We start from the raw sequence: 27254 nt of genomic DNA on the forward strand, positions 1-27254 counted from the left end.
GCTTGTCAAAGGTGCAGTAATTCTTCTTCAAACAAACCTGGTTCAACTCCCCCCCCCCCCCCCCCCGCAGCCCAGTTCCTGAAATCAAAGATTTTAATGCCTGGCTGCCCATTAAAATCACCTTGCTTTGCCCTTCTCTGTAAAAGAAGATCAATGCCTAAAACTAGCCAATAACTCACTGCAAGAACCATGTTTCGTTCTGGATGTGTTAAAAAAAAAAAAGCAAACAAGCAAACCCACATCAATAGTTATGCAATACAAAGGAAACCGCTGTTGCATGAATGGCTGGACTAGAGAAAGCTTAACCTAGGATCTCTAATTAATTTAAGGAATTTGCTATCCTGTGACGTGAGTCAACAGCTGCTGCTTAAACAGACCCGTTATGCACACCCAGACCTTGTTAGCCAGCAGCAGCAGTGGCTTGTATGCCATTAATACTTTATAGGCAAAGAAATAGCTGTGAATTTAGAATGCATGCGTGTATCACCCGCCTAAATAATCTGGGCATTGCCAGGGGGTGTGAAACATCCATTATGAAAATTCTTCAAGGGGAGCAAGATACCTTAAGTGAACTCCAAAACTGCTGCTACAATCCTTGCATTCTTCTGAGACCAAGAAAGGCTAAGAATCCTTTGCTGGCAGGAAGCATCACTGAAGAAAATGGGCCTTACTTCTGAGCAGACCCGCTTAGTAAGGACTACGAAGGGCAGATGTAAAGGAGAGAACAGCTGTATCCTTCTGTCTGGGCTATAACTTTAGAAAATCCCCCCCCCCTCCGATATATTGTTGTCCATCCAAGGAATGTGGTCTGGAAGCTCCTAACTCACTGAGTTCTGGTTTCCAAATTAGTAGAATTCCAGGTCAGGCCAGCTGGGTCCCCCCCAATCACACACATGGTTAGACAGCACAGCCACACTAGATCACAGCAGTTTCCTGAGACCAGCTTTGGTGATTCTTATTTAACAGCCTTCGCTTACAAGTAGTGACAGATTTTATTTTCCTGGGCTCCAAGATCACTGCAGATGGGGACTGCAGCAAAGAAATTAAAAGACGCTTGCTCCTGGGGAGGAAAGCTATGGCAAATCTAGACAGCATCCTAAAAAGCAGAGACATCACCCTGCCAACAAAAGTGCGTCTAGTCAAGGCTATGGTCTTCCCAGTTGCAATGTTTGGCTGCGAAAGTTGGACCATAAGGAAGCCCGAGCGTCAAAGAATTTAGGCTTTTGAACTCTGGTGCTGGAGAAGACTCTTGCGAGTCCCTTGGACTGCAAGGCGAACAAACCGGTCAGACCTAGAGGAGATCAGCCCTGACTGCTCCTTAGAAGGCCAGATCCTGAAGATGAAACTCAAATACTTTGGCCACCTCATGAGAAGGAAGGACTCCCTGGAGAAGAGCCTAATGCTGAGAGCGATTGAAGGCAAAAGAAGGGGACGACAGAGAATGAGGTGGCTGGATGGAGTCACTGAAGCAGTAGGTGCAAACTTAAATGGACTACAGGGAATGGTAGAGGATAGGAAGGCCCGGAGGATCATTGTCCATGGGGTCGCGATGGGTCAGACATGACTTTGCACATAACAACCACCACCACAACAAGTTACAAGTCCAGTTAGCATGGTTGACCCACTTGCTTATTTTCCACCCCAAGAGTCCATTCCAGTTTCAAGGCAAGAGAGCTTCAGGAGTGGTTTGCAATTGACCAGTTCAGCATAGCCACCATGGACTTCCTTGATGGGTCTCTCATCAACCAGGGCTGACCCTGTTTAGCTTCTGAGACCTGACAAGATCCGGGTTGCCTGGGCCTCTCAAATCAGAAGAGTTGGTTTGTATACCCTGCTTTCCCCTGTCCGAAGGAGTCTCAAAGCTGCTTCCAATTGCCTTCCTCTCCCCACAACAGGCACCCTGTGAGGCAGGTGAGGCTGAGAGAGCTCTGACAGGGCTGCTTGGTCAGCAAGAGCACTATCAGGACAGTGACTAGCCCAAGGTCACCCAGCTGGCTGCTTGTGGAGGAGTGGGGAATCACACCCAGCTTGCAAGATTACAAGCCACCGCTCTTAACCACTACACCATCGTCAGATTCTCTGTTAGCCTCCTCTCGCCTTTCACTTCCTTGTATCTGCCCCTCTATGCTGTCATGTGTTGAGATGAGAAACTGCTTTGAGGTCTCATGAACAAATGACCCATGTTACATTAAGTAAAGTCTGTACATTTTTGGCTAAGTACTTCACATGAGTTTGATTTAAAAAGGTAAAGGTAAAGGTATCCCCTGTGCAAGCACCGAGTCATGTCTGACCCTTGGGGTGACGCCCTCTAGCGTTTTCATGGCAGACTCAATACGGGGTGGTTTGCCAGTGCCTTCCCCAGTCATTACCGTTTAGAAGAAGAAGAAGAAGAAGAAGAGTTGGTTCTTATATGCCGCTTTTCCCTACCCGAAGGAGGCTCAAAGTGGCTTACAGTCGCCTTCCCATTCCCCTCCCCACAACAGACACCCTGTGGGGTGGGGTGAGGCTGAGAGAGCGCTGATATCACTGCCCGGTCAGAACAGTTTTATCAGTGCCGTGGCGAGCCCAAGGTCACCCAGCTGGTTGCATGTGGGGGAGCGCAGAATCGAACCCGGCATGCCAGATTAGAAGTCCGCACTCCTAACCACTACACCAAAGTGGCTCTCAGCAAGCTGGGTACTCATTTTACTGACCTCGGAAGGATGGAAGGCTGAGTCAACCTTGAGCTGGCTGCTGGGATTGAACTCCCAACCTCATGGGCAAAGCTTTCAGGCGGCTGCCTTACCACTCTGCGCCACAAGAGGCGCAGTTTGATTTACATTGTACCATATGACTGACTTGGGTGTCTCTTTTAACTAGAAAGGAAAGACCAAAGTGAATGTATTTAGTAGGCCAGTGTGTTTACTAAAGTATCTTTTCTTAATGTAGAACAAGACCGTAGCATGAGCTGGGAAATAATATCTAATATCAGCCGTGGATTTACAAGCAGACCTTTAACCAGCCGTTCAGCACGAGCTGTTGGCTGAATGTGAAATTGGCAGGGACCCTCTCTGCTTCTGGGAATGTGTGAATCAGCCCTGGATCTCCTCTCACTGGTTTTGCCCCAGGGATGAGAGCAAGCCCATTCTCTTTAGAGATCGAGACCGAGGACATGTAATGGAATGGTCTTAAATTTACATTACGCTTCGGTCTTAAAGAGAATTTTTATAAAATGCGATGTTGGTATATGTTGCCATATAAATTAGCTGAAATGTGTTGAATATTTCAATGTATGTTGGAAATGTGAACAACACGAAGGGACATTTTTGCCACTGATGGTGGACATGTAATAAAACCCATTTTTTTCTGGTCTACAAACACATTCGTTAGAAGAAGTTCATTTTTATACCTTGCTTTTCACTACCCGAAGGAGTCTCAAAGTAGCTGACAATTGCTTTTCCTTCCACTCCCCACAACAGACACCCTTGTGAGGCTGATGGGGCTGAGAGAGCTCCAAGAGAAACGTGACAGGCCCAAGGTCACCCAGCTGGTTCCATGTGGAGGACTGGGGAATCAAACCTGGCTCTCTACATGCTGCTCTTAACCAGTACACCTCTTAATCCAGAAGACCCTAAGATTAATGTACAAATGAAACCAGAGGGTCTTCTTTTGGGATAAGTGGACAGACAGATAGAAAAAACTCTCATGGAACTTTGTTTTTATATATGACAGCTGCAGCAAGATTATAATAAGCTCAAAAATGGAAAATCTCGACACAACTCACAACAGAGGAGGGCTGGTTAGTGAAGGTGATGGAATGTAGAGATGGGTAAACTTACTTCTTTATCAGAGAAAAGACAATATCTACATTTATTGCTGAATGGAAACCCCTCAGTGACTTTTTACAAGAAAAGAAAATGGATGGATTATTTGCAGTTTTGATGATTAAGGGGGAAATAATTTAGATAACGGAAAAAAGGAAGCTTTTGTACTCTATAGCGATAAGTTTGGAACTTTACTTGTATCTGTCGTGAGCAAATTGGAAGCCTTTTCCTTATATTTCTGCATATTTCGTATCTCTTTGGGTTTTTTTGTGGGGGAGGGGCTCTGTATCCCTTTTTATTGTTTAGATGGAATTTCCTTTGAATTAATTTCATCCCATTGGATCTGGTCTGTCCCTCTGGGGCGAGAGAGAACAACTCTGCTCAATCCTCTACATCAGCAGTCCCCAACCTTCTTCTGGTTGAGGACCGCCTCCGGGGGTGGGGGAGAGCCGGCGGTCCGGGCGCTGCGCGGCAGCTGCCCGCAAACGCGCGTGTGCAGTTGCCGCACATGTGTGTTTTCACCACCAGGTGGCGCTAACGCGCATTCGCAGAACTGTTGCGCATGCACGTTTTCACCAGCAGGGGCGCAACCGTGCATGCGCGGCAGTTCTCCGCATGCGCGTTTGCGGTGCTGGCGTGCCGGCGGCCGCGTCTGCCTCTTCCCCCCCCTCTCTCAGCGAGCAGCTAGCCAGCCTGGCAAGCTTCTCTCGCAGCCTGGCAAGCTTCTCGCTGTGGGGGGGGGGGAGGCAGGCATGGCTGCCAGCGTCCTGGTACTGTGGCCCTCGTGGCCCAGGGTTGAGGACCCCCGCTCTACATGGCACCCTTTTAAATACTTGATGATGCCTATCAGATCCCCTCTCAGTCATTTGCCAGTGCCTGCCCCCACGTCACGAATCTGGTAATCCTTGGAGGTCTCCCATCCAGATACTAGCCAGGGCTGATCCCACTTGGCTTCTGAAATCTGATGGGACCATAGCCTAAGCTATCTAGATTGGGTTGGCATGTGTAGAGTCTGACTCTGTCTCCTGGGGGGGGGGGAGAAGGAGGGGAGAATCCCCAACATCCCTTCACTGTGTATCAGGGAGAAGATTAAGCTGTAAAATAAGTCTTCTACAGGCGAGGTTTTTGAATTTTTGCAGGGCTCCATTCAAATACACCGCCCCTAACCCGTAGTCTGATACAATTCAGCAGGGGGGCATGCACCTGGACTCACGCTCTTTTCTACTAAAAAACCAATGACCATTCTCAGAATCGGTTCTTGTCTCTTGCAGTCATCATCCAAAGTCAGCAAGCATTTTGCACTGAGTAACGTATAAACCGGTTAAGCCGCTTCCCCCTCCCCCTCCCGGTTAGTTCATTAATGTGTACCGACTTCCTAGAAGGTCACACAGAAAGATAAAGCCAAGTTTGAGTGCAAACTGCTTAATGCAATATCAAAGTACATGGCTGCATTCAGATTCAGAACAGAGAGCTGCCTGTTTGGGGGGGGGGAAGGGGGAGAAATGGTGGCCTTTTGCGTAGGTCACCATCTTCATTCAGGATTTAAACTGGTGTGCCCTTCCTAGAAAATCGCTTTGGCGGAATTCAGCTTAGCCAGCCTGATACGGCAAAACGACCGGAGGAAATGCAATTGACCTGCGCTATAAAAGGAGGTCAAAGCCAGACAGCTAAGCAGCCTTCTCTGACCTTATCGACATTAAGTTTATCTGCCTTGCAAACAAAGTGAAAGTTCGAAATGCCTGTCAGTGGCTCTGTTTGCTTATTGTCATAAAGGTCCTGGCCAGCCTCCTAGATGAGTTTTAATGAAGAAAACCGTGTTTCTGTGGCATCAGAAGCTACGAGTCAAGACTTATAGCTATGTGCACATAAACAGAACAGAATGTGTCTACAGTTAGAGAGAAAGGAAAGAATCTCTCAGGACATAAATCAAGCACGCATGCATGGATTGGCCTGTTCATCCCCCCTCCCCACCCCCCCAAAAAACTCCTCCACACCTGTCCAATGAAAAATGAAAAGGAAATTCCAAATGGAAATCAAATTTTAAAAAATTCTGGTTTTGATTATAGGAATATCACTGGAGTAGTACATTTGTTATTAAAATATATATATTCTTGCCACACAACTAGGTTGGCACATAGCGGAGCTATGCCTGCAAATACAGAAGATGCAAAAAATGAAACCAAAGAACAGAAGAAAAATGGTGGTGGAAATGCCATCAAGTCACAACTGACTTATAGTGACCCTGTGGGGTTTTCAAGGCAAGAGACCTCGAAAGGGTGATTTGCCCCTGCCGGCTTCCATGTTATAACCCTGGTATTCCTTGGGGGTCTTCTATCCAAATACCGATCCTGCTTCACTTCCAAGACAAGATCAGGCTTGCCTACAGGTCAGGGCCAGGAAGGAAATACTAGAAAAGGGAAAAAAGCCTCACCCACAAATTGTCTTTAATGCAGTGGTTCTCAACCCGGGGGTCGGACCCCTTTGGGGGTCAAACGACCCTTTCACAGGGGTTGCGACAGGGTGAGCAGCTTGGTGGGGGGGGCACCACTGTTGCCGCTCCTCCTGAAGGCACCCACCAATTTATATAAAATTTATAACCCATTTATATGCAATCATGAACAATGGATCTTCACGCCTTTGGTCAGTTTCGGTTTAATTCCTGTGAAAGAACACTGGCATAATTTTATGGTTGGGGGTCACCACAACATGAGGAACTGTATGAAAGGGTCGCGGCATCAGGAGGGCTGAGAACCACTGCTTTAATGTCAATTACTGCTGGTATATGATATTTTCATGCTGATTATTGTAATGCCATGAAACCATCAACGCCAAGCAGTAACTGAAGATAAGGCAAAAAGCGGCAATTTTTTTTAGGATCATAGAAACATTGCAGAAAGAGAGTTATTTTGAGATTCAAATGGCAGATTGACAAGATGTCAAGCTTTTTGCCATGCAATGTTGAAGAAGAGTTGGTTCTTATATGCCACTTTTGTCTACCCAAAGGAGTCTAAAGGTGGCTTTCAATTGTCTTCCCTTCCTCTCCCCACAACAGTCACCCTGTGAGGTTGGTGAGGCTGAGAACTGCTCTGTGAGAACAGCACTGTCAGGACCGACTCCAAATAAAAGGCTGGTCAGCAGGCCTGGTTCTAGCCAAATTTTCCCTCACAGACATCGAGTTATATAGGTGGGAATGAATGGGCATGCCACATAGCTCCCATGCATCTTCATGGGAATATCATTTTCATACTTGGGAAGACCATTCTTATGAAGTCTGGTAACCCGGGTTGCCAACAGGAAAGACTTTCCATCAGGTGCTTTGGGTTGGAGGGAATTGTCGTGCCAAAAATTCGGGTGGTTGTACTGAAATCTGCATTGGAGAATCCAAACTCCTATTTTTCAGGGCTGCCGTAGTTTTTCCAGAGAATATTATTTCGTGATCGTTTCCTCTGCATGCAGCCTTCTCCTATGATATCCCCATATCCCATAATATCAGTATTTACCTTTTGGCCTAAAGACAACTTTAAAATTTTCTACTTCTACTGATCTACTTTCGTCTTCCACTAATTCCCAAATTGTCCTGGAGTACACACCTGAATGTGTCATAACAATACACTGGGTCTACTCAGTGAACACTACATATCCCATGATGCAATGAGCATATGTCTACGGATCTAGCAAGTTATTATAAGTATATTAAAACAGTGGTCCCCAACCTTTTTTATCACCGGGGACCGGTCAACGCTTGACAATTTTACTTAGGCCCAGTGGGGGGGGGGGGTATTTTGCTGAGGGACATCGTTGCCGCTGCCTGAGCCCCTGCTCCACTTGCTTTCCCGCCAGCGCTCCTGACTTCCCGCTGCCTGCTGGGGGGCGCTGCCAGCAGTAGCTGCGCAGTGCCACGCCGAGGGGGAGCCCCAGCCATGGCGGCCACTAGAGAGCACCAAAGGTGAGCCGGCAGCAGAGTGGCAGGGCAGCCCCTGAGGCAGCAGCCGGGGAGGAGGACAAGGAGGAGCTGCGGCCCGGTACTGACTGATCCACGGACTGGCACCGGTCCCTGGACTAGGGGTTGGGGACCAAAACATTCTGGTGAGGTGATCAGTGACACAGTTCTGGTTTAGCACATCTTGGAGCGGATATCTCCTTAGGGATTTCAGCAGCATCATGAGAAATTTCCTTGGGAAGAAAAAGAACAACAGGGCAGGGGATCTTGCTTGATTTAGTAAGGAAATGACATCAAACTGTTTTCCAAACATGCATTTTCTTGAATTTCCTCAACTTTCTAAATTTCCTGCAATGGACCTCTCGTCTAAACCTCAGAAACAAAGGACCAACTGTGTATTCTCAGCGGTGAAAGTCAAGAGCTCACAATAAAACTGTCTATTTATTGTCAGTAGCATAGATCACTATGAGTTTACGGAACTCCGAAATAAGAAATTTTAGCTCTATTCCTCCTGGTGTCCTTATCTTAGCCCTTGTTAAAACAGGCAAAGCTGCTGTTCTTTTGAAGGCCAGCTCCATGAAATCACGTTTTCTTATAAAGCTAAGCATCTCTTTCATAAGATGAACAATATTCTGGGACCAATAAAAAGCAACTAAAATCTTATAAGATCCTTCAGAGAGTGGCATGTGCTCCAGATGTCTTTCATGGCTTTCTCAACCAATGGGCTACATCTTTAGCCCAGTTCCCCTGGAACAACCAGGCAGCCAACCAGAAATGCTATGCGAAGACACCACCTCGTATTGCCTTCCAGACAAAGAAATGCAACGCAGCTTTTTCACTTTGCCTAGTGTCTGCTGACAGAAGTTATATTAAGCCGCTTTGAACCTCCTTTGGGTAGAGAAAAGTGGCATATAAAAACAACCTCTTCCTTTTCCTTTTCCTCCTCCTCTCCTCCCCCCCCCCCCACCTCCAAGTTGGGAAATACCTGGAGATTTTGACAGTGGAGGCTGAGGATTTTCTGCTACAATACTGAATGTCTATCATTTATGTCATCTGAAGGACTGAGAAGTATGTTTTGTAACTGGACTGCCAGTAATTCCAAATCAGAGTTTAACTCTACTTAAGGAAATAATGGGAACAGGACTAGGAATACTCAAAAGACCTATTCATTTATAATCAGTGGATGGATGTCAAAGTGATTTAAGGGCAAAAGAACAAACAAACAAACAAGGTCCATGCCCTTGGCCACTTACAATCTAATTTTACATAGTGGAGATTAACTGCAGAGGGAAGGGAAGGAAAAGAGAAGGAATCGGTAGTCTGTGCTTGTGAAGCTGCATAGATTAAGGCTTCTCTTCAGGTGGGGATTTGGATTCAAAAGGATACACATGCAAGCATTCTGTTTAAAACAACAAGCAAACAAACCAGCAGGGAAGAAGAAAACATTAATGTGCCATTCTTGACATGCAAGTCTTGGCAGAACGGCAACATGTTTAGAAGGAAGTAGATGTGGGGAGCCTCACCTACTTAGAATCCCCAGACACACTGCTCATCCTAACCGAGGCCTTATGGAGCTGCTTGACCATAGTGCAATAACAGTGGAAAGGAGGCACAAGACTACGTTCCTCGGAGAGTCCTTTGATTGATTAATGGTAGTCAGTTTGTGGTCCCCGGCCCCAAAGAACTATGCTTGGCCTCAACCAGAGGCAGGGTCTTTTCTCGGTGGAATGAGTTCCCCGGGGAGATCAGGGCCCGGACAGAGCTTCAGAAGTTCTGTGGGCCCTGCAAGATGGAGCTCTTCTGCCAAGCTTATGGTTGAGGCCAGAGGAATCAAACTACGACAACGTCTGATTAGGGCCTCCCTCGTCCCTCCTCATCCCTCCCTCCTTCCCCCACCCCTCTCCTCTCTTATGGGGCCAACGGTTCTAATTTTAATTCATTTTATACTAACTTAATTTATATTTTAAATATTTTACTGGATTTCTACTGAGATTGTTCTTGGGCTTTATATTGATTGTTCTATTAAGCCTGTGTTGTTCATTGCCCTGAGGCATCTAATCGTAAGATAGTAGTATAGGACCTGCTAGCGAAAGAAAGAAAGAAAGAAAGAAAGAAAGAAAGAAAGAAAGAAAGAAAGAAAGAAAGAAAGAAACTATTTACGCACTGGAGGTTTCATGCCGGGCCGCAGGCTGGAGTTTTAGTCATGGCAGGTTGCCCCACCTCTTCCTGCACCCACATGGGGGAGCATTTGGCCTGGTGCACCTCATTCGCGACCAATTTGTGCTCCTGTACAGGAGCTGAAGCAGTAAAGTTCCCAGTGGATAAACGGTCTGACAGACTTCCTTGGCAGGTTCAGAGAACTCAACAATATCTGGACTCAATCCTTGAGATGAATGGGGAAGGCTTATGGGGAGACATGTTTATTTGTACAATAGCACAATGGTTATTATCATAACACACAGGAAAAGAGTGGCTTGCCTACCGCAGTAGCCCCTGAGAAACAGCCCAGTGTACCTATACGGGTTCGGGCTGTATCCTTCCGGGCCATCCAGTTGCAAAGACTGGTGTGGGGAAGACTTTGTCCTTTCCAACTTGTGGCACCAGAATACACACAGCAGCCACCAGCATTTACGAGGGGAAAGGTAAACCTGGGGGAGACACTGCTGGGTGGGTGTAAAACCTCTATCCTTGTTGAATTTCCATCTTGTGGAGAAAGTACTGCCCCACCCCCAGACAGCTGCCAAATAAAACCTGTCTTGTAGGACACACTGAAAGCCACTAGGAACTACAGAACAATGAGCGAAAACAAAAACCATTTGTCACTGTTGCAAATACTAAAAGCCACTGAGATGGTCACTGAAAGTAACAGTCCACCGACAATTCCCTAAAGTGCCCCAAATGTGCCTGTGGGATTGGCCCACTCCTCACCAATTGTCCCGGTTGTCTAAAAGAGAAGCTGGTGCCCAGAGAAGTCCCATTTCTCCTCCCACCTACTGCTGACATTCCAGTCCTCCAGCAGACTCCAAACTCGCCTGCCAGTTGCCCCGTGAAAACCATGCAGTAAAGCAGAGTGCTCTGTGGCGCGACAGAGGGGAACAGAGAGAGATTAGTTTATGACCCAACAGCTCTTCATGTGGTTGATGAGAGAGAAAAAGACCACCATAGAAGAGGGTGTTCCTCTTCGAGACACCTCGGCAACTTGGCCGGGCAGAGGGAATGCCTTTATTTGCTCTGAACAACTGCAATAAAATCTGCTCGCTGCTTTGTTCTCGCAGAGAAACTATTTCTGAGAACGAGTTTCCCAGAGTTCAGCTGTTGAGCTATGATGTCTGGAGGCAACTAAATCTGGCCCAAACAACCTGTGACCTCAAAGACTTTCCCTTCTATGGTCGCCAGGGCTTACTGGGAGCGGGGAGGGAAGAACCAGGAAGTAAGTCCCTACATCACCCAGAGGAGACACAACACATAGGAGCGACAATCTGGTTTGTGGGCAAAATCTCTATGGTAGAGTTAGCTTCTTACCATAGAGTTTTCCTCAAAAACCAGAACGTTGCCCCCTCACATCACCGACATCCCTATGCCACTGGTGGGTGATGCAGGGATGTCACATTTAATTCCTGGTTCTTCTCTCTGTGCCTGATAAGTTCTTCAGGTTTCTGAGAGCCCTAAAATGGAGGGGGGGGGGAGAGGCTTCAAACTGGGATATCTCCCCAGGCCCCAACTGGGGATTGGCAATCCTATGCCCTTCCCACTAGGGCTTCCTTGGAAGCTTCCTGGCCTTAGCAGCTGGACTAGAATAGCAGAAAACGATAACAGAATTGCACTGTGCTAAATGAATCACCAAGTTAATTGGAAACGTTATTAGGTCTATAGTGCTGTGCACAGCTTGCTGAAACGAGGACTCAACTATCACTGAATGTGTCGTGTGATACTTATGCTTTGCTTCAGTTTGGTTTTTAGACTTCCAGTTGGTTCTACAACCCTAATCCTGCTGCATTGTTCACAGAATGTCCCATTTTGTTGATTGGACAGACTCACAATGTGCAAGTTGAGCAAGGTGGACTATAAATCATAAAAAGGGGGTTCTTAGGCACCCCTAATCCTATAATACAGCCCCCCCCCCACCCGCATTTTCTTAAAGGTCATGAAATATAGAGGCCCAGGTCAAAATTTATTTATTTGACTTCATTTGTATTCATCTTTTCTTCCCCATGGAGACTGGGTGTATCTTACATTATTCTCCTCTTCTCCATTTTATCCCCACAGTAACATTGTGAGGTAGGTTAGGCTTAGAAGAAGAAGAAGAAGAAGAGTTGGTTCTTATATGCTGCTTTTCCCTACCCAAAGGAGGCTCAAAGCGGCTTACAGTCGCCTTCCCATTCCTCTCCCCACAACAGACACCCTGTGGGGTGGATGAGGCTCAGAGAGCCCTGATATCACTGCCCGGTCAGAACAATTTTATCAGTGCCATGGCGAGCCCAAGGTCACCCAGCTGTTTGCATGTGGGGGAGTGCAGAATTGAACCCGGCTTGCCAGATTAGAAGTCCGCACTCCTAACCACTACACCAAACTGGCTCTCTTAGACTGTGACTGGCCCACGCTCACCCAACCAGCCCCTATGACACTATGGGGATTTGAACCTGAGTCTCTCAGAGCCTAGGCGAAAGCCAGCTTGGTGCAGTGGTTAAGAGCATTGGCTTCTAATCCAGTGATCTGGGTTTGATTCCCCATTCCTCCACATACAACCAGCTGGGTGACCTTGGGCTAGTCACAGTCCTGTTATAGTTCTATTCTCAGTTCTCTCAGAGCTCTCTCAGCCTCATCTCCTTCACAGGGTGTCTGTTGTGGGGAGAGGACGGGAAAGCGATTGGAAGCCACTCTGAGACTCCTTCGGGGAGTGAAAAAGGGGGCATAAAAACCAACCGTTCTTCTAACTGCAAGCAACTTCTATGCTGTTCCATTCTAAGCAGACCTACATCCTTTAAGGACTGCTAATGTCAAGGGATGTCAAAGGATATAAGTTTGCTCAGGATAGCACTGTTCACCAAACAACCACTTAAATGCATTCAAATAAGAAGTGGGGAAGGAGCTGTATTATTTCAGCCACTACAGATTATCTAGGGCAGCACAATTCTCCGTTGCTTGCCTCTGAAATTATAAGCATACATGGACTGCAACTGAGGATGAATGCAAAATGGGAAAATAATGGAAGGGGGGGGGCAGGGAGTCAAATCAGCTTAAAGTTATGCAGGCTTACATCAGCAATAGCAGGGAAACCAAAGGGAAATCTTGGGCTGCTGCCAAACAGAGAGGAAATTCAATCATAGAGCGAGGGGAAAAAAAAACAAAAAACAAACCAGAAGGCTGAACTCCAGACAACTGTGCTGTACTTGGTTTCTTTCTTCGCCCAGAAGACCGAAGGAAGCAGGCGGTGCACTCAGATAAACACTAAGAATTTGGAAGTGTATAACCATGAAATTAGGAGGCCGTTGCCTTCCAAATAAATACGTCCCCCCAAAACTCAAGCTCCGGTCGTCCTCTAATTCTGGCAGAGCTCCACTTCACGCAGGGTTTGCAGGAAGAGTCTAATTCCTTTCTCCCCTTGCCAGCATGTGGCCGCAATGCTCACCCACCCCACCCTTGACAAACACAAGCTCAGAGTCATCAAGACACCTGAAACTGGAAAGAGCCGCAGAGTCCCCTGAACTGTCCCAGAGAGATCCAGGGCATGCCCTGTCTTTATGTGGGGGTGGTGCACATATATATACACACCCATTGACCAGGTCAGAGGCCCTAGCCAGACCAAAGCCAGAGTGCAAGGGACACAACCAGATGCCCTGCAGAAAAGCCAAACTGTCGTCTTGCAGCCCTCTGCAATAAGTACAGAAATCTCTGGAGACTGGTCCACTGTGCCTGCCTGCCTGCCTGCCTGCCTGCCTTCCTGCCTTCCTTCCTTCCTTCCTTCCTTCCTTCCTTCCTTCCTTCCTTCCTTCCTTCCTTCCTTCCTTCCTTCCTTCCTTCTCGCTTTCTCTCTCTCTCTCTCTCTCTCTCTCTCTCTCTCTCTCTCTCCCTTCCTTCCTTCCTTCCTTCCTTCCTTCCTTCCTTCCTTCCTTCCTTCCTTCCTTCCTTCCTTCCTTCCTTCCTTCCTTCCTTCCTTATCAATCAAAAGGGGGCCAGATTTGACAACTGGTCTTCCCAGCTATTGCATTCTGAAGCAAAGTAAGATACATCAGCAGCTCCCTATTTATGCTGAACAACCTATGCCTATTTGTACGCGAATCATATGCTTATCTGTACCTGAATTATCAATTTTCCAGAGAGGATCTATAGCTGAACTATACTTTTTAGGTCAAGATTTCTTGTCCTACCCAGGCAGGCCGAGCAAATCACTTCTTTAAGGCAACTCTTAATTCGCTATACCTACTACTTATCGCTGTGTACTATATTTATTTTACAGTGACATAACCCTTCCGGAAAACCAAACCCAGACTTTGGAAGCCTGCATTGAGCGGGGGCTTGGACTAGATGGCCTGATTCTATGACTGCTCCTTGTAGGTTTATTAGCCATGAAGCGACATAACAAAGGGGAGGGTAGTTTTGCTGCCATCTGAAGGTATTATCGCTTGAAAGATTTGGGAAGAAAACATGGCCATTAATCTGATAACAAAAAGTCACAAGTAAAACAACTACTAAGAAATAAAAACAGAAATAAAGCAACATAACAGAAACTATTTAAAGAAAAGGCCATTTTTAAAAGTGGTTGTTATTGTTATTATTTGGATTTATGTGACCGCCACTTTCAGCAAACTGGCTTGCAGCAGTTTACAAACATGTAAAATACAGATTCAATCCATAAAACAACAATGCCAATAATATAAAACCATCCCCCATTAGAACATAATACTAAAACTATACAGTTTTGTTGCTAACTAATGCCACGTTAGAGCCTCTTGTGGCACAGGGTGGTAAAGCAGCAGAAATGCTGTCTGAAGCTGTCTGCCCACGAGGCTGGGAGTTCAATCCCAGCAGCCGGCTCAAGGTTGACTCAGCCTTCCATCCTTCCAAGGTCAGTAAAATGAGTACCCAGCTTGCTGGGGGGTAAACGGTAATGACTGGGGAAGACACTGGCAAACCACCCCGTATTGAGTCTGCCATGAAAACGCTAGAGGGCGTCACCCCAAGGGTCAGACATGACCCGGTGCTTGCACAGGGGATACCTTTACCTTTAATGCCACATTGAAGAATCACTGAAGGTAAACTATTCCTTACATAGTATCATTTAAAACACTATTCCTAGCAAGACTAAATGTCTTTCCCTTGGAAGTGATCCACGGCAGATTTTGCCATATTCCTGAATCAGAGAGACTTTGCCTCCATGGTTGTGGTGTCCCTGACACACTTTTCCACGTCATCATGACACACATTTCCCACATGGCTCTTTGCAACCAATGCATCCCAATTCAAGCCTATATAACCAAATTGGGGCTTAACGGCAAATTCTTAAAGCTCTGCTTAACATGGAGAATCATGTTATGTTGGCTAAAGTTGCAAATGTACTTTGTTCTCTGCTAAAAGTCAGTCTTTTGTATTTGCAAAAATGCCAGCCTGCGCATCAAGTTTTAGTGTATATCACCTATGTCCATCTGTGTTGGGGTTATCTATATTTATTTGCATTTTATGCCATTAAAGATAATCTATGTCTATATCTAGTATCATTTTCAGCTTCCCAGAATGCTGACATTAGCCATTGACAACATTTGGCCAACTTTAGGACTGCTGTGACAACAGAATTTCTTTGCCTTTCCCCCCTTGGTTTGCAGGGTGACTTTTCTACCGCAATTTACTTGCCTAGAAAGAACTATTTAAGATGTCCATTCAGGGGGAGGGGACTGAAGAGCAAACAGCAGATTTTATTAAATGCTGGGGGTGTTTGGGGGAGAGCAGGGAGAAAGCGAAAAGCACAATTTAATCGGCAGCAAGAACAGATAGAGTGTATTTTACTTAACTGGGCCAGACAACCACTAAAAAATCCATGCATGCCCCAGGAGCCTCACAACCAAATCTAAGAACTGTCATTCAAAGCCATGCAGTTTGATGCTTGGAATTCTAAAATTCCTAGGGGGGCACTGGGAGGCCTTTCTAGTATCAAAATGAGGGGATGGGGATTTTTTTTTTTTTTGCTGCTACTGTCCCCCCCATTATCTGCTTAATAATGCACATTCATAAATGCTTTTCAAAGTCATACTTACTTTAATGAAAGAGAATAGTCGTGCTTGCTGGTTTGACTATTCCTCACTAGGTAGCTACATTCTTTACATAACCGCAACAGGTTTTCCGCATCTGTCCGACTGATCGCCCCGTGATACCATCTATAAAAGAAACAAGAAGCCACATGACAATTAAAGACTAATGGGGGGGGGGGGAAAGAACACTTTCAAAACATTGGCCTCATAGTTCCATGTTACCTGCTCCTCGTTTTGTGACCATGGCCAGCTGCATTGGGGATCCTGCGTAGGGTCCAAAAAGTAGCACAGACATTGCATTTGTCTAAATAGGCAAAGGCCCTGACCTGGATGATCCAGGCTGGCTTGAACTCTTTAGTTCTTAGGAGCCAAGGAGAGTCAGCCCTGGCTAGTACTCGGATGGGAGAGCCTCCGGGAAGTCCAGGGTTGCGACGGAGAGGCAGGCAATGGCCAAACACCTCTGCCTTTCCAGCTTTATTCAGTGGTCAAAAATACACATGTTCAGAGAATATTGCTGTAGCCTGACCCTCTTGACCAGTGGTTCTCAACCTTCCTACTGCCAAGACCCTTGAATACAGTTCCTCATGTTGTGGTGACCCCCAACCATAAAATTATGCCAGTGTTCTTTCACAGAAATTAAACCACAACTGGCCAATGGTGTGAAGATCCATTGTTCAGGATTGCATATAAATTGTTTTTCCCCCGGGGTTTCTCAGTTCAGTTCTGCCTCTTGTCCCACCATGCTGATCTTGCTCTTTTCTGCTGCTCCAGACAGACAAACGCTCTCTCTCAATCTAGCCCACAAGGCTGTTGTGTGGATGGCACCCCCCCCCCCCTCGGTCAAGCCGCTTACCCTGCCGTGACCCCTGTGGAAGGGTCATTCGACCCCCAAAGGTGGCTTGACCCCCAGGTTGAGAACCACTGATCTTGACAAAACCTTACGTTTACTGTAAGTCACAGACAGGAACATGAGCCGGAGATGCCAGCTCTATGACCTCCCGCAACACGGACTTCGTAGCTGTGGCTGCCTTTAGTAACTCATCCGATGGCAAAGTTCTTCCTCTTCTATTGCCCCCTCCCCACCTCCAATACAAGTGCTGGTTAACTTACATTTGTTTTTCCAGTGGGATGGTTGGGTCTACTCGCTCCCCAAGGATCCCACAGAACTCGGGGCTGCCGTGTTTGATGGGTTTGAAGCCTCCTCCTGGCGCACGGAGCTGTCGACGCCGGTCATTGGAAGGGGAAGGGGAAGACTGCCTCATCTCTCCCCCATTGAATTGAGCTGGGGGAAAAATCCAGGCAAAAGAGTTATCACTTAAACATTAATCACCCAACATATTTAAAAAACACACACAGTGTAGAAGCGGATGCTGTGATTCTAAACCATATAAAATACAATTATCTTGGAACAGTTTACTCTGTTTTTAAAGCCACTTTTATCCCCAAGGGGGACGCAAAGCGGCTTACATCTTTCTCTCCGCCTCCGTTTTTATTATCACAATAATCCTGTGAAATATGTTAGACCGTTTCCGGTCGCTCAGACCGTTTCCGCACTGGGAACTTCACTGCTCTGGCTCCTGTGCGGGAGCACAAATCCGGGGCGGACGGATGCTCCTCCGTGCGGGAGCAGGAAGAGGCGGAGCAACCTGCCCTGACTCAAACTCTCGTCTGCAGCCCCGTGCAATGCCTCCACTGTGGAAACGGTAGCTTCCCTGACAAAGCTGGGATTCGAACCCGGGTCTCTCAGACTGTAGCCCAGCATTCTATAGGTGTGCAATGACCAAGGCAGTGGTAGGCAACCACACTTGTAGAGTCTTCCTTTTCAATGATGCCGTGAAAGATAACCTTATGACTCCTTCTGAACGAGATGCAGCCTCCAGCTCAGAATTCATTCCAATACCTTGTTACTACCAGTCTAAAACTAATTCAAGGGTAAAGCGTTTCTGAGCTTTCCAATCACAGTGGATTCAAGATGAAGCAAAAGGGAACGGTCAGAGCCAATTCCTTGACAACAGTGCCAGTCGAGTCAACTTTTGAAGAGAAAGAAACACTCCAATTCTAGTCATTTCACAAGTGTAGAATGAACCACATGTTTCCTGGGCAGCGGTCCAGATCCTGATGCTTAAATCTTAGTTCCAAAATCGCATATGCAAGAACTTCAAAAAAGAAGGTAAACTCCCCACACTGCTAGGAAAAGAAAAACAGAATGTCTACAAGTGCCGTTTCCCCAAATGAATTAATTTATTAAACTGATAAGAACAGATACTACACTTGATCTTAGCCAAAAGGCCGGGAAGCGATAATTAATTTATTAAATACAGCACAATGCCAGCCACTCCTGAATACGTCATTTCCCCATAATGCACTGCAACCAAGCATAACATGATTGACAGTTATATGCCTGGTGTCATGGTTAAGAGTGGCGGCTTCTGATCTGGAGAACCGGGTTTGATTCCCCACTCCTCCTCCACATGCAGCCAGCTGGGTGATCTTGGGCTTGTCACAGTCCTCTTAGAGCTGTTCTCACAGAACAGTTCTCCTAGAGCTCTCTCAGCCTCTCATAGGGTGTCTGTCGCGGGGAGAGGAAGGGAAAAGTGTTTGTAGGCTGCTTAGGGAATCCTTCGAGAAGTGAAAAGTGGAGTTTAAACATCCCCCACCCCAGCTCTTCTCTCTTCTCCTCATGCCTGGGAACGCATGAATATGTTGAAAGCTGCGTCTGTTTTGCATTCTCCTTTAAAGACCGAGGCAGCCTTTTGCGTGTGATCAAACAAGCTGGAGGTCGGAGCCTTCCACAGAGTTCTGCTCTTCCAATAATTTCAGCACATCACAGACTGGGGAAAGCCTTGGCATACGTCCCTCACTTTGATCAGCGGCCCCTTCACCACATCATAAGAGCGTTCAAAGAATACACTGACCGCCATTGCAAAGGCAACGGAAGTTCCCTTGAGTGCTCTGTCGTTTTGCATTTTGAGGCTCGCAACCCCTATGAGAATGCCCTGCTGAATGCTTCAACCAAGGTGTTTGAGACTCTGGGAGGATTACGGTAAGAATGCTCCGGTACTGGGGGCAACCCATAGATGCTGCTGCTATAACCAGATAAGCCGCAGCTGGGGGCTTTCCCCTTGCTCCAGCTTTGCTCTCCTCTCTCCATTCTGTTCTCCTCAAAGCAAGGACTCAGTCAGGGCTGCAGGGAGGCAAGTAAAGTTGGTCCTGCCGACAGATAATTGGCAAGAAGCAGTGGGAAGAGGAAGCAGCCTTTCGGGTCAGTGCACAGGGCAACAGATGGACTTGGTTAACTCCCTCTTTCCTTTCCCATCTGTCTCCACAGAGCCGACCTGCCTCGTGTTCGTTTCTTGAAGGGGAAGATGTTTCTGATGGGCAAAGAGCAATCCTAAAGGGGAGACGAGCCCCCTTCCATATGCGTGAAGGAGGAGAGAGAAGGAACGCCCTCGTGTGTCATCCGGGTAAGACAATAAGAGAGAAAGTAGCATCTTGATTGAGATATCATAGAATCACAGAATCATAGAGTTGGAAGGGGCCATACAGGCCATCTATTCCAACCCCCTGCTCAACGCAGGATCAGCCCAAAGCATCCTAAAGCATCCAAGAAAAGTGTGTATCCAACCTTTGCTTGAAGACTGCCAGTGAGGGGGAGCTCACCACCTCCTTAGGCAGCCTATTCCACTGCTGAACTACTCTGACTGTGAAAATGTTTTTCCTGATATCTAGCCTATATCGTTGTACTTGTAGTTTAAACCCATTACTGCGTGTCCTCTCCTCTGCAGCCAACGGAAACAGCCTCCTGCCCTCCTCCAAGTGACAACCTTTCAAATACTTAAAGAGGGCTATCATGTCCCCTCTCAACCTCCTTTTCTCCAAGCTAAACATATCCAAGGGGTGGGATACGAGTGCGAGAAGTCTATTTGCAAAAGGGAAGATACTCTTCCTTATTTCAGAAATGGTTGTAAAGAGTACGGAGGAATGTTTCTTGGGAATATCTGGAGGATTTCTTTCATTTTACAAGGAGAGCCTGAAATTCCTGGTCAAACACAAAAATCTGAGCAATGACTGAAATTAGGGATGACAGGTTAATCTAACAGTATCATTGCAATGATAAAATGGAGAAAGGAGGCATGAGGAGGAGTCATGCTGATATAGGAGAGCAGGAGGAGGGGGTCCTGGTCAGTCTCTGTCCAGGGCCTTAATCCACATGGAGTTTGGTCTCTGTGTAGAGTTGCCAGGTGCATCAGCGCTGCTGCTGGGGATGAAGGTGTGTGTGTTCCAGGAGCATCCCAACATACTGATATCACCCAGAAAGGACATTGGCACATTGGAGATGTTGGGGGCAGGGGGAATGATATTCTGGCTGTCAAAAAGTCTATGGTAAAATTTGCTTCAAATCAGAGAATTTTGCCCCCAAACCAGAGTGTTACACACAACTCAATGATCCTGGTGTGCTGATGTCACATCTGGGTGATGTCAGCATGTTGCATTAAAAAGTAACATTTTTTTTGGGAGGCAACGGGTGTCCGGAAAGTGGGGGACCCCTGCCAAGACCAGTAGACCTGGCAGCTCTACCTCTGTAGAAATTTATTTATTTATTATTATATTTATATACCACCCTCCCCGGTATATATGGTATCACGGGGCGGTTTACAGAAAACAGGGAAGGATACAATTAACACATGGTAACAGGCAACAGTAGCAGCAATTATAACAATAATAACTTAACAAGATCATAACAATAACACCATAAAATAGAAATTGTGAGAGCCTCAGCTCAACTCTTACTGGACCCTGTGGGCAACCAATTAGTGTTGGTCGCAGAGGGGGGGAGCTAGAAGGCCAACTGGAAGCGGTGGTTTGGTTGACCTCAACCAAATAAGTGGCCAATTTCCACAGATGTCCAAACTACCAATTGGGGGGGGGGGATCAGTTCAGAACGACCAGTGGTCTTACCTGTGAGGGGTCCTTCTCCCCAGAGGTACAGGAAGATATCTTGAGCTTGATCTAAATCTTTCTACTTTACTCCAACTCTTTGCAGGGATATGGGAAACAAAGATTCATGACAGGTGGGCTGTGGAATTTTACATTTATTTATATTTATAATTTATAAATGATATGGATGAGGGATTAGAGGGGGTACTTATAAAATTTGCAGATGATACTAAACTGGGAGGAGCAGCAAACACAAGAGAAGACAGAATCAGAATACAGGATAGTGGGCTAGAAAAGTGGGCTAAACTGAAGCAAATGAAATTCAATACGGACAAATGTAAAGTTCTGCATTTAGGCAGGAAAAACCATCTATACCAATATAGGATGGGGGAGATTTGTCTTGGCAGTAGTATGTGCGAAAAGGATCTAGGAGTCTTAGTAGACCATACATTGAACATGAGTCAGCAGTGTGATTTGGTGGCTAAAAAGGCAAATGGGATTTTGGGCTGTATCAAATGGAGTATCGTGTCCAGATCACGGGAGGTGATGGTACCACTTTACTCTGCCCTGGTTCGGCCTCACTTGGAGTACTGTGTTCAGTTTTGGGCACCCCAGTTGAAGAGGGATGTTGACAAACTGGATCATGTCCAGAGGAGGGCAACAAAGATAGTGAGGGGTTTGGAGACCAAGATGTATGAGGAAAGGTTGGGGTAGCTTGATCTGTTTAGCCTGGAGAGGAGATGACTGACAAGCTGCTGCCAGCATCCCCATATGTAGAATTCAGGATTTCAGATTCTTGGAGAGCTGGACTCTTTCCCTTAAATAGTATTCTTTGCTGTAGTTTACATAAAGTTTCATAGCTTTTTCTTTGATTGGGACTACAGGAAATTATTTCCAGGATAAAGACACACCCCTCCATAATTGGTTGCGAGACTGGGAATACCTTTGGATTAAGAGAAGAAGAGTAGTTTATTATACCCTGCTTTTCTATACTTTAAGGAGTCTCAAGGGGCTTACAATTGCTTTCCTTTCCTCTACCCCTTATGGGGTAGGTGGGCCTGACAGACGTTCTGAGAGAACTGCGACCGGCCCAAGGTCCCCCAGCAGGCTTCATGTGGAGGAAGAGTAGGGAACTAACCCCGGTTCCTCCAGACCAGCTCTTAATCACTACACCACGTTGGCTCTTGAGGTTAAATCCTTTCTTCTGTCTATTAAGAGAGCTCTTCAGCTGTTTTATTGTCAGTGCAACTATAAAGCAGATAACAGTAGTTCTAAGAATTTATACAGTTTCCCGACAAACACTGGAGACATGCTGAAGGAAGGGGGACTCAATTTCTTTTAAGAAGCTAGACAGCTTCCTGAATTAAGTTGTACATGTCTGAGAATGTCTTTATTGAACTGGAAGCTTAAATTTTTATAAGACCATAAAAATGAAGGAGGCTCAAGAGCAACTTGAAAGTTAAGCAATTTTAAATCCCACTGATTACGCTCATTTGAGCAAGGGGCCTCCCAATGAAATGGGATTGGGACCAGAATATCCCTTTTCACTGTGTAGAAGAATAGAGATGCATCCCTTTGCCATACATTCTGCCCCCCCCCCCCCCCAAACAATGATGCAGTTCCCAAGCTGGAAGGGTATGGAGTGGAGTGGCCCTTATGTGGCAGCACATGAAAGGTATAATTACGGAAGTAATTCAGCTAAATTAAAACTCTCCAAAACTCACAGCTTCATAATCCAGAAGGAAAGGGTGGTGGGGAGCATTAACCAGTGCAAGTGTTCCATAAAATTTAATTATGTTTCACTTATTTATTCTGTAAAAGAGTAATATCTCTAACGTTATGGCTCTTTATGAAAGACGTGCGCATAATCCCTTAAAAGAATATTTGTGTTTAGACAAATCGCACAGCCAAACAGGAGCGACGAATTCTCATTCATTTATGGCAACCCACAAGTAATTAAAAACAACAAGCAATTAAAGTAGCATTATTTAACGTGTCGGAAGTCAAACAAGGAACTCACCTCATTGTGCACGCCAGGGCTGAAACAAAATTACAGGCTGAAATCACAAAAACCGACTTCGTAAAACTCTACCTGCACTGTTTACAACCTGGCAATCTTTTGTGAGAAAAGACTTGCGAGGAAGCTACAGGTCTATTTAATTATTTTCAATCTATTTATACCTCGACTTTGCAGAAAAGGAAAGCAAACAACAAACAGAGAGGGAGTAAACATGGGGGGAAACAAGGAGTGAGGGTTCATGTACAAAATTCTTTTATCTCAGCATTTCCGTTTTATTTTTTCTTGCCCAAAGTAAACCAAAGAGGAAGCAGGGCATAAAGAGAACTGCAAAACAATAACAGAATATCACCAAGGGAGTCTTCTCACTTCCATGGGATTATAATGCTGTAGGCACAGTTCATCTCTCGGAATAATTACTATACTGTATTGTGGTTGAGGCTCTTTATAACTAGTATTATTAATGTACTATAGATGCAGAAAACAGTCTTCTCTATAGATGGGTCATAATAATAATAATATTTTATTTATAGCCCCCCCCCGGGCAGGTGACAACATATTTTATTTTATTTTATTTCTTCAGTTCATTCAGTTTTTATACCTCCCTCCCAGCTAGCCAGCTCTGGGCAGTGTACAGCATCAACAGTATAAGTTAAGATAATAACATTTTAAAACCATTTGAGAACCACATCTGTAACTAGCAGCAACTTTAGTTACAACTATGATTTCTAGGGCAGTTCCTTTGGATGACTCTATTCCAGATTGAGATGTTTTTGAGGGGGTGTTTTTTGTTGTGTGTGTGTGTGTGTGTGTGTGTTGGGGAGGTGTTAGATGTTATGAGATCACTGGCCCCGACTCAGAGCTTGGTGGAAAAGCTTCATCTTACTGGCCCCGTGGAACTGTACTAGCTCTGTCAACAATATTATTCTAAAAGAGGCTTACGTTCTGCTACCTCCAACTGGCTGTGGATCCCTGCCCCAGAAAAGCATGTTGAACCTCCACAAGGGCCAGAGGCCCCCAGTCAGTCCTGGCCCCCACCTGGTGGAATGAGCTCCCCGAAGAGATCAGGGCCCTGTCTGAACTCCCACAATTCCATAGGGCCTGCAAAAGGGAGCTCCTCCACCAGGCATTTGCTTGATGCCGACTGTCCCCAAAACACCTACTGCCCCCCCCAGACAACCCCTCCCATGACTGAAAAATCTGACCAACCCAAAGCTGCTTCCACGTTCCTGTCCCTGTTTAAATATTGTTCTGGTTGGCATGTTAAGTTATGATTGTTATATTTGTTGCAATGTTCTACATAATCACCCCATGATGTTCTAGGTAAACCGCCCAGAGCCGTATAGAAAAATCTAAATAAAATAAATAAAAACATAATGGGCCCTGTTAAATAGTTCTATCAGCTCCTGTTCTTGTGGTGGGAGGGTTGATGGAAATCAAATATTCAGGAATAATTTGGCTGGTGTTTTGAACAGGGAGGCTGTTAGGAACATTAACAGTGCCGTCCTAAGAAGATTTAAGTTTCACGACGGGCTTAATTTTGTGAGCTCGATAAAGAATTTCAGTAGGCCAACTTGATATCAAGCAATTCCTAACCTTCTCCATAATGGAAATTATAATGCGCTTCCCATCAATGTTATTTATATATTTATTCTGTGCAAACCCTGCCTTTCCCCAATGGGGCTCCAGAGTGGCCTTTCCTCCGTTCTGTCCTCACAACAACCAGGTGAGGGAGGTTAGGCTGAGAGCATGTGATTGGCCTAAGGTCACATGAACACATGAAGATGCCATGAACTGAATGAGACGGTCCATCCACATCAGCAGACTGCCAGAGTCTCACATCACTTACTACTTGGTCCTTTCAACTGGGAGTGCTGGAGACTGAACTTGGGACCTTCTGCCTGCCAAGCAGATGCTCAACCACGAACCCACAGTCTCTCACCCACCAAGCTTCCACGGCTGAGGGGTGACTTGACTCTGACTCCCCCAGATCCTCGTTTGACACTTCCTGCACCACACTGGCTCTCAAGCCTAGTTACAGACACGTATGTTTGCTCACCATCTGGGGAAGAAGGGGAGTCACAAGCGGGCTGGCCATGATCCCTGCCAAGAGGTCTGCAAAAGTCCAGTGTGTGGAGTAGGTATCCCCACATATCCGCCTCCTTATGGTCAGTGGCAAGTGTGTGTGTTTGTGGGTGCTTCTTCCATGCGTTTGTCCCATGCAGACCTCTTGAGTGTTCATGCGGAGGCAGCCACAGAACCAGCGTGTCCTTGTGCCTGCTCTTTCTCCTTGTGCCTTGAGCAAACATGCTGGGGAGGAGGTCTTCATCTGGACTGCACTTCAATGGACTTAGAATGTATCCCTGTTTAGGATGGCACTGGTAATTACTTAGTTTCTTGAAGCAAATAGCAGTTCTCTTGCACTCAGTTAGTGCCCTGGTAGGCGATTTAGGAATTCAACATGATGACAGGTTTCACAATAGACTTAATTTGGTGAGCTCAATACAGAATTTCAATCGGCCAACTTGATACCCAAGCAATTCCTAACCTATCCCTGTAATGGAAATCATAATGCATTTCTCATCAGTGTTTTTTCTTAAAACTGCGTGAACAAAACAGCTCTGAGACTGTACGGTAAGATGCCCTGAGTACCACTGAAGTACAAGTGGGATATTAAGTGCAATAAATAAATTAAAGCTAAAAATAATGGAGTTCATTTATCCATTAGTGAACCTGAAGTCTGGCTTCCAAGCAACAGAACAGAAAAACCTCTAGAGTTGCACTTGCCTGTAATTGTTGTTCATTGATATCTTGTGTGGAGACGCACATTGGGACTTGCTTTCTAGATCAAAAAGCTCCAAAGAGGAGGTGTCCTACACCTTTTGGGGCCCCGGGCATGCACAGGTCTCCTGCCCATGGTGTCACATACTCTGTTGGCAAGCACCTCTTTCCCTGAGTTCCTACTAAGCTGCCACAAGCCCACTTCCATCGGCACAATATGCCTATGGGAACTCATGGTGGGGCAGGAAGGAGGGAATGTGTGTCTGCACAGAAAGCACCAGTGCTGACAGAGCACAGGACACGTTGGGTGGGAATCCCGCACATGCGCTGGCTACAAAAGGGTTGGGGCACTCCCTCGCGGAGTTTTTTGAGCTACGAAGAAAATGTCCATGAAGAGCCTATGCAAGCACAATCCCAATGCGGGGCTGCATGAGAAGAAGGAAAATGAAGTATTTCCATTTTGAAAGCTCCGTTTCATCACAGTGAAGGATCTTCTGGCAGACTTTAGTTAAGCGCTAAAATAAATGCTTATTGATTCTCTCCCCTCTTTTGGGGACCAACTTATCCCCTTGCTGAAAGGATATCTGAAGCAGCGTGGCGTGAACATGCTTTCTGGTCTAGCAAAAAAGTGAGGGAACAGAAAGGGGTAACTAGGGCCTATACCAGTCTCAGGGAATAATCTGAAGTCACTCACTAATATAAGAAGATGTGGGTCAGGGCAGAGCACACAGGGGAGACCAGACCGCTTGGGAATCCTACATAAACAGCCCTGAATTTCATGGAAGAAAGGCAGGATCTTAAGCACTGAAAAATGAAAAAAATGCAACAGTGTCAGGCAAAAAAAGGAGCATGTTTGCATTACTGATGAACACCTAGGGATGCAGAGGAATGTGGGTTTCCCTACCAGAATCCTAAATTAGGGGGAAGGAAAAAGGGATTCCTGCAGTTTGTGCATGCATCTGGAACGTATCAGACTGTGATGGTTGCAAAGGCACATAAAATAACACCAAAAATCTTTGGAGATTTTGAGTAGCATTTTAGAATGCCTTGGCAACCCAGATGGAAACTGAGGCGCCTGGCTCCCACTGTATCCTCAGATAAGGCCTGGGCAACAAATGGGGTACCTGATGTCTGGCCAAGTGTTTTGTACTCTGCAACTATGTTATGCCTCATAGTAGCAGCCATTATAACCCCGTGTTGGTTGGGTACCTATGGGAATTCAAAATGACACCTGACGTCTCATTTTGAGGGACTTGCAGCAGCCCTGCTGGAACCAAGGAATGAAGATGCTGAGTGGGAGGGCAACAGAAAGATAAAGGAAGAGAGGAGTTGGGAGGACAATGACCCTGAAGATCCTTATAGGCCACCCACTAGTATTATACAGTACAGCAGTGTTCCCCAACCCCCAGGCCATGGCTCGGTACCGGGCCATGGAGCCCTCGGTACCAGGCCACGGTGAGGGGGGGGGGGAGGGAGGCACCACTTCAGTGGCCGAATTACTCAAGCTTAGGGGAGAGGGAGTCGTGGGGACT

General features: G+C 46.2%; 1 protein-coding gene and 1 non-coding gene across 2 annotated transcripts in view; both read right to left on the bottom strand.

Annotated features, from left to right (window-relative positions):
* The window catches only part of SHB (SH2 domain containing adaptor protein B), a 172926-nt gene that overhangs the window by 22406 nt on the left and 123266 nt on the right, over positions 1–27254 (bottom strand). The window contains exons 4-5 of the mRNA XM_077345522.1: positions 17097–17268; positions 15993–16112 (exon numbers count right to left, since the gene is read on the bottom strand). Of these exons, the coding sequence (XP_077201637.1) occupies positions 15993–16112; positions 17097–17268 (292 nt within the window). The remainder of the gene's footprint in view (positions 1–15992; positions 16113–17096; positions 17269–27254) is intronic.
* Positions 18088–18287, bottom strand: LOC143842504 (U2 spliceosomal RNA). Its single transcript, XR_013233149.1, has one exon. It is a non-coding gene; the product is annotated as a U2 spliceosomal RNA (small nuclear RNA).

The sequence above is a fragment of the Paroedura picta genome, chromosome 7, assembly GCF_049243985.1.
Source record: "Paroedura picta isolate Pp20150507F chromosome 7, Ppicta_v3.0, whole genome shotgun sequence".
Lineage (NCBI taxonomy): Eukaryota > Metazoa > Chordata > Lepidosauria > Squamata > Gekkonidae > Paroedura > Paroedura picta.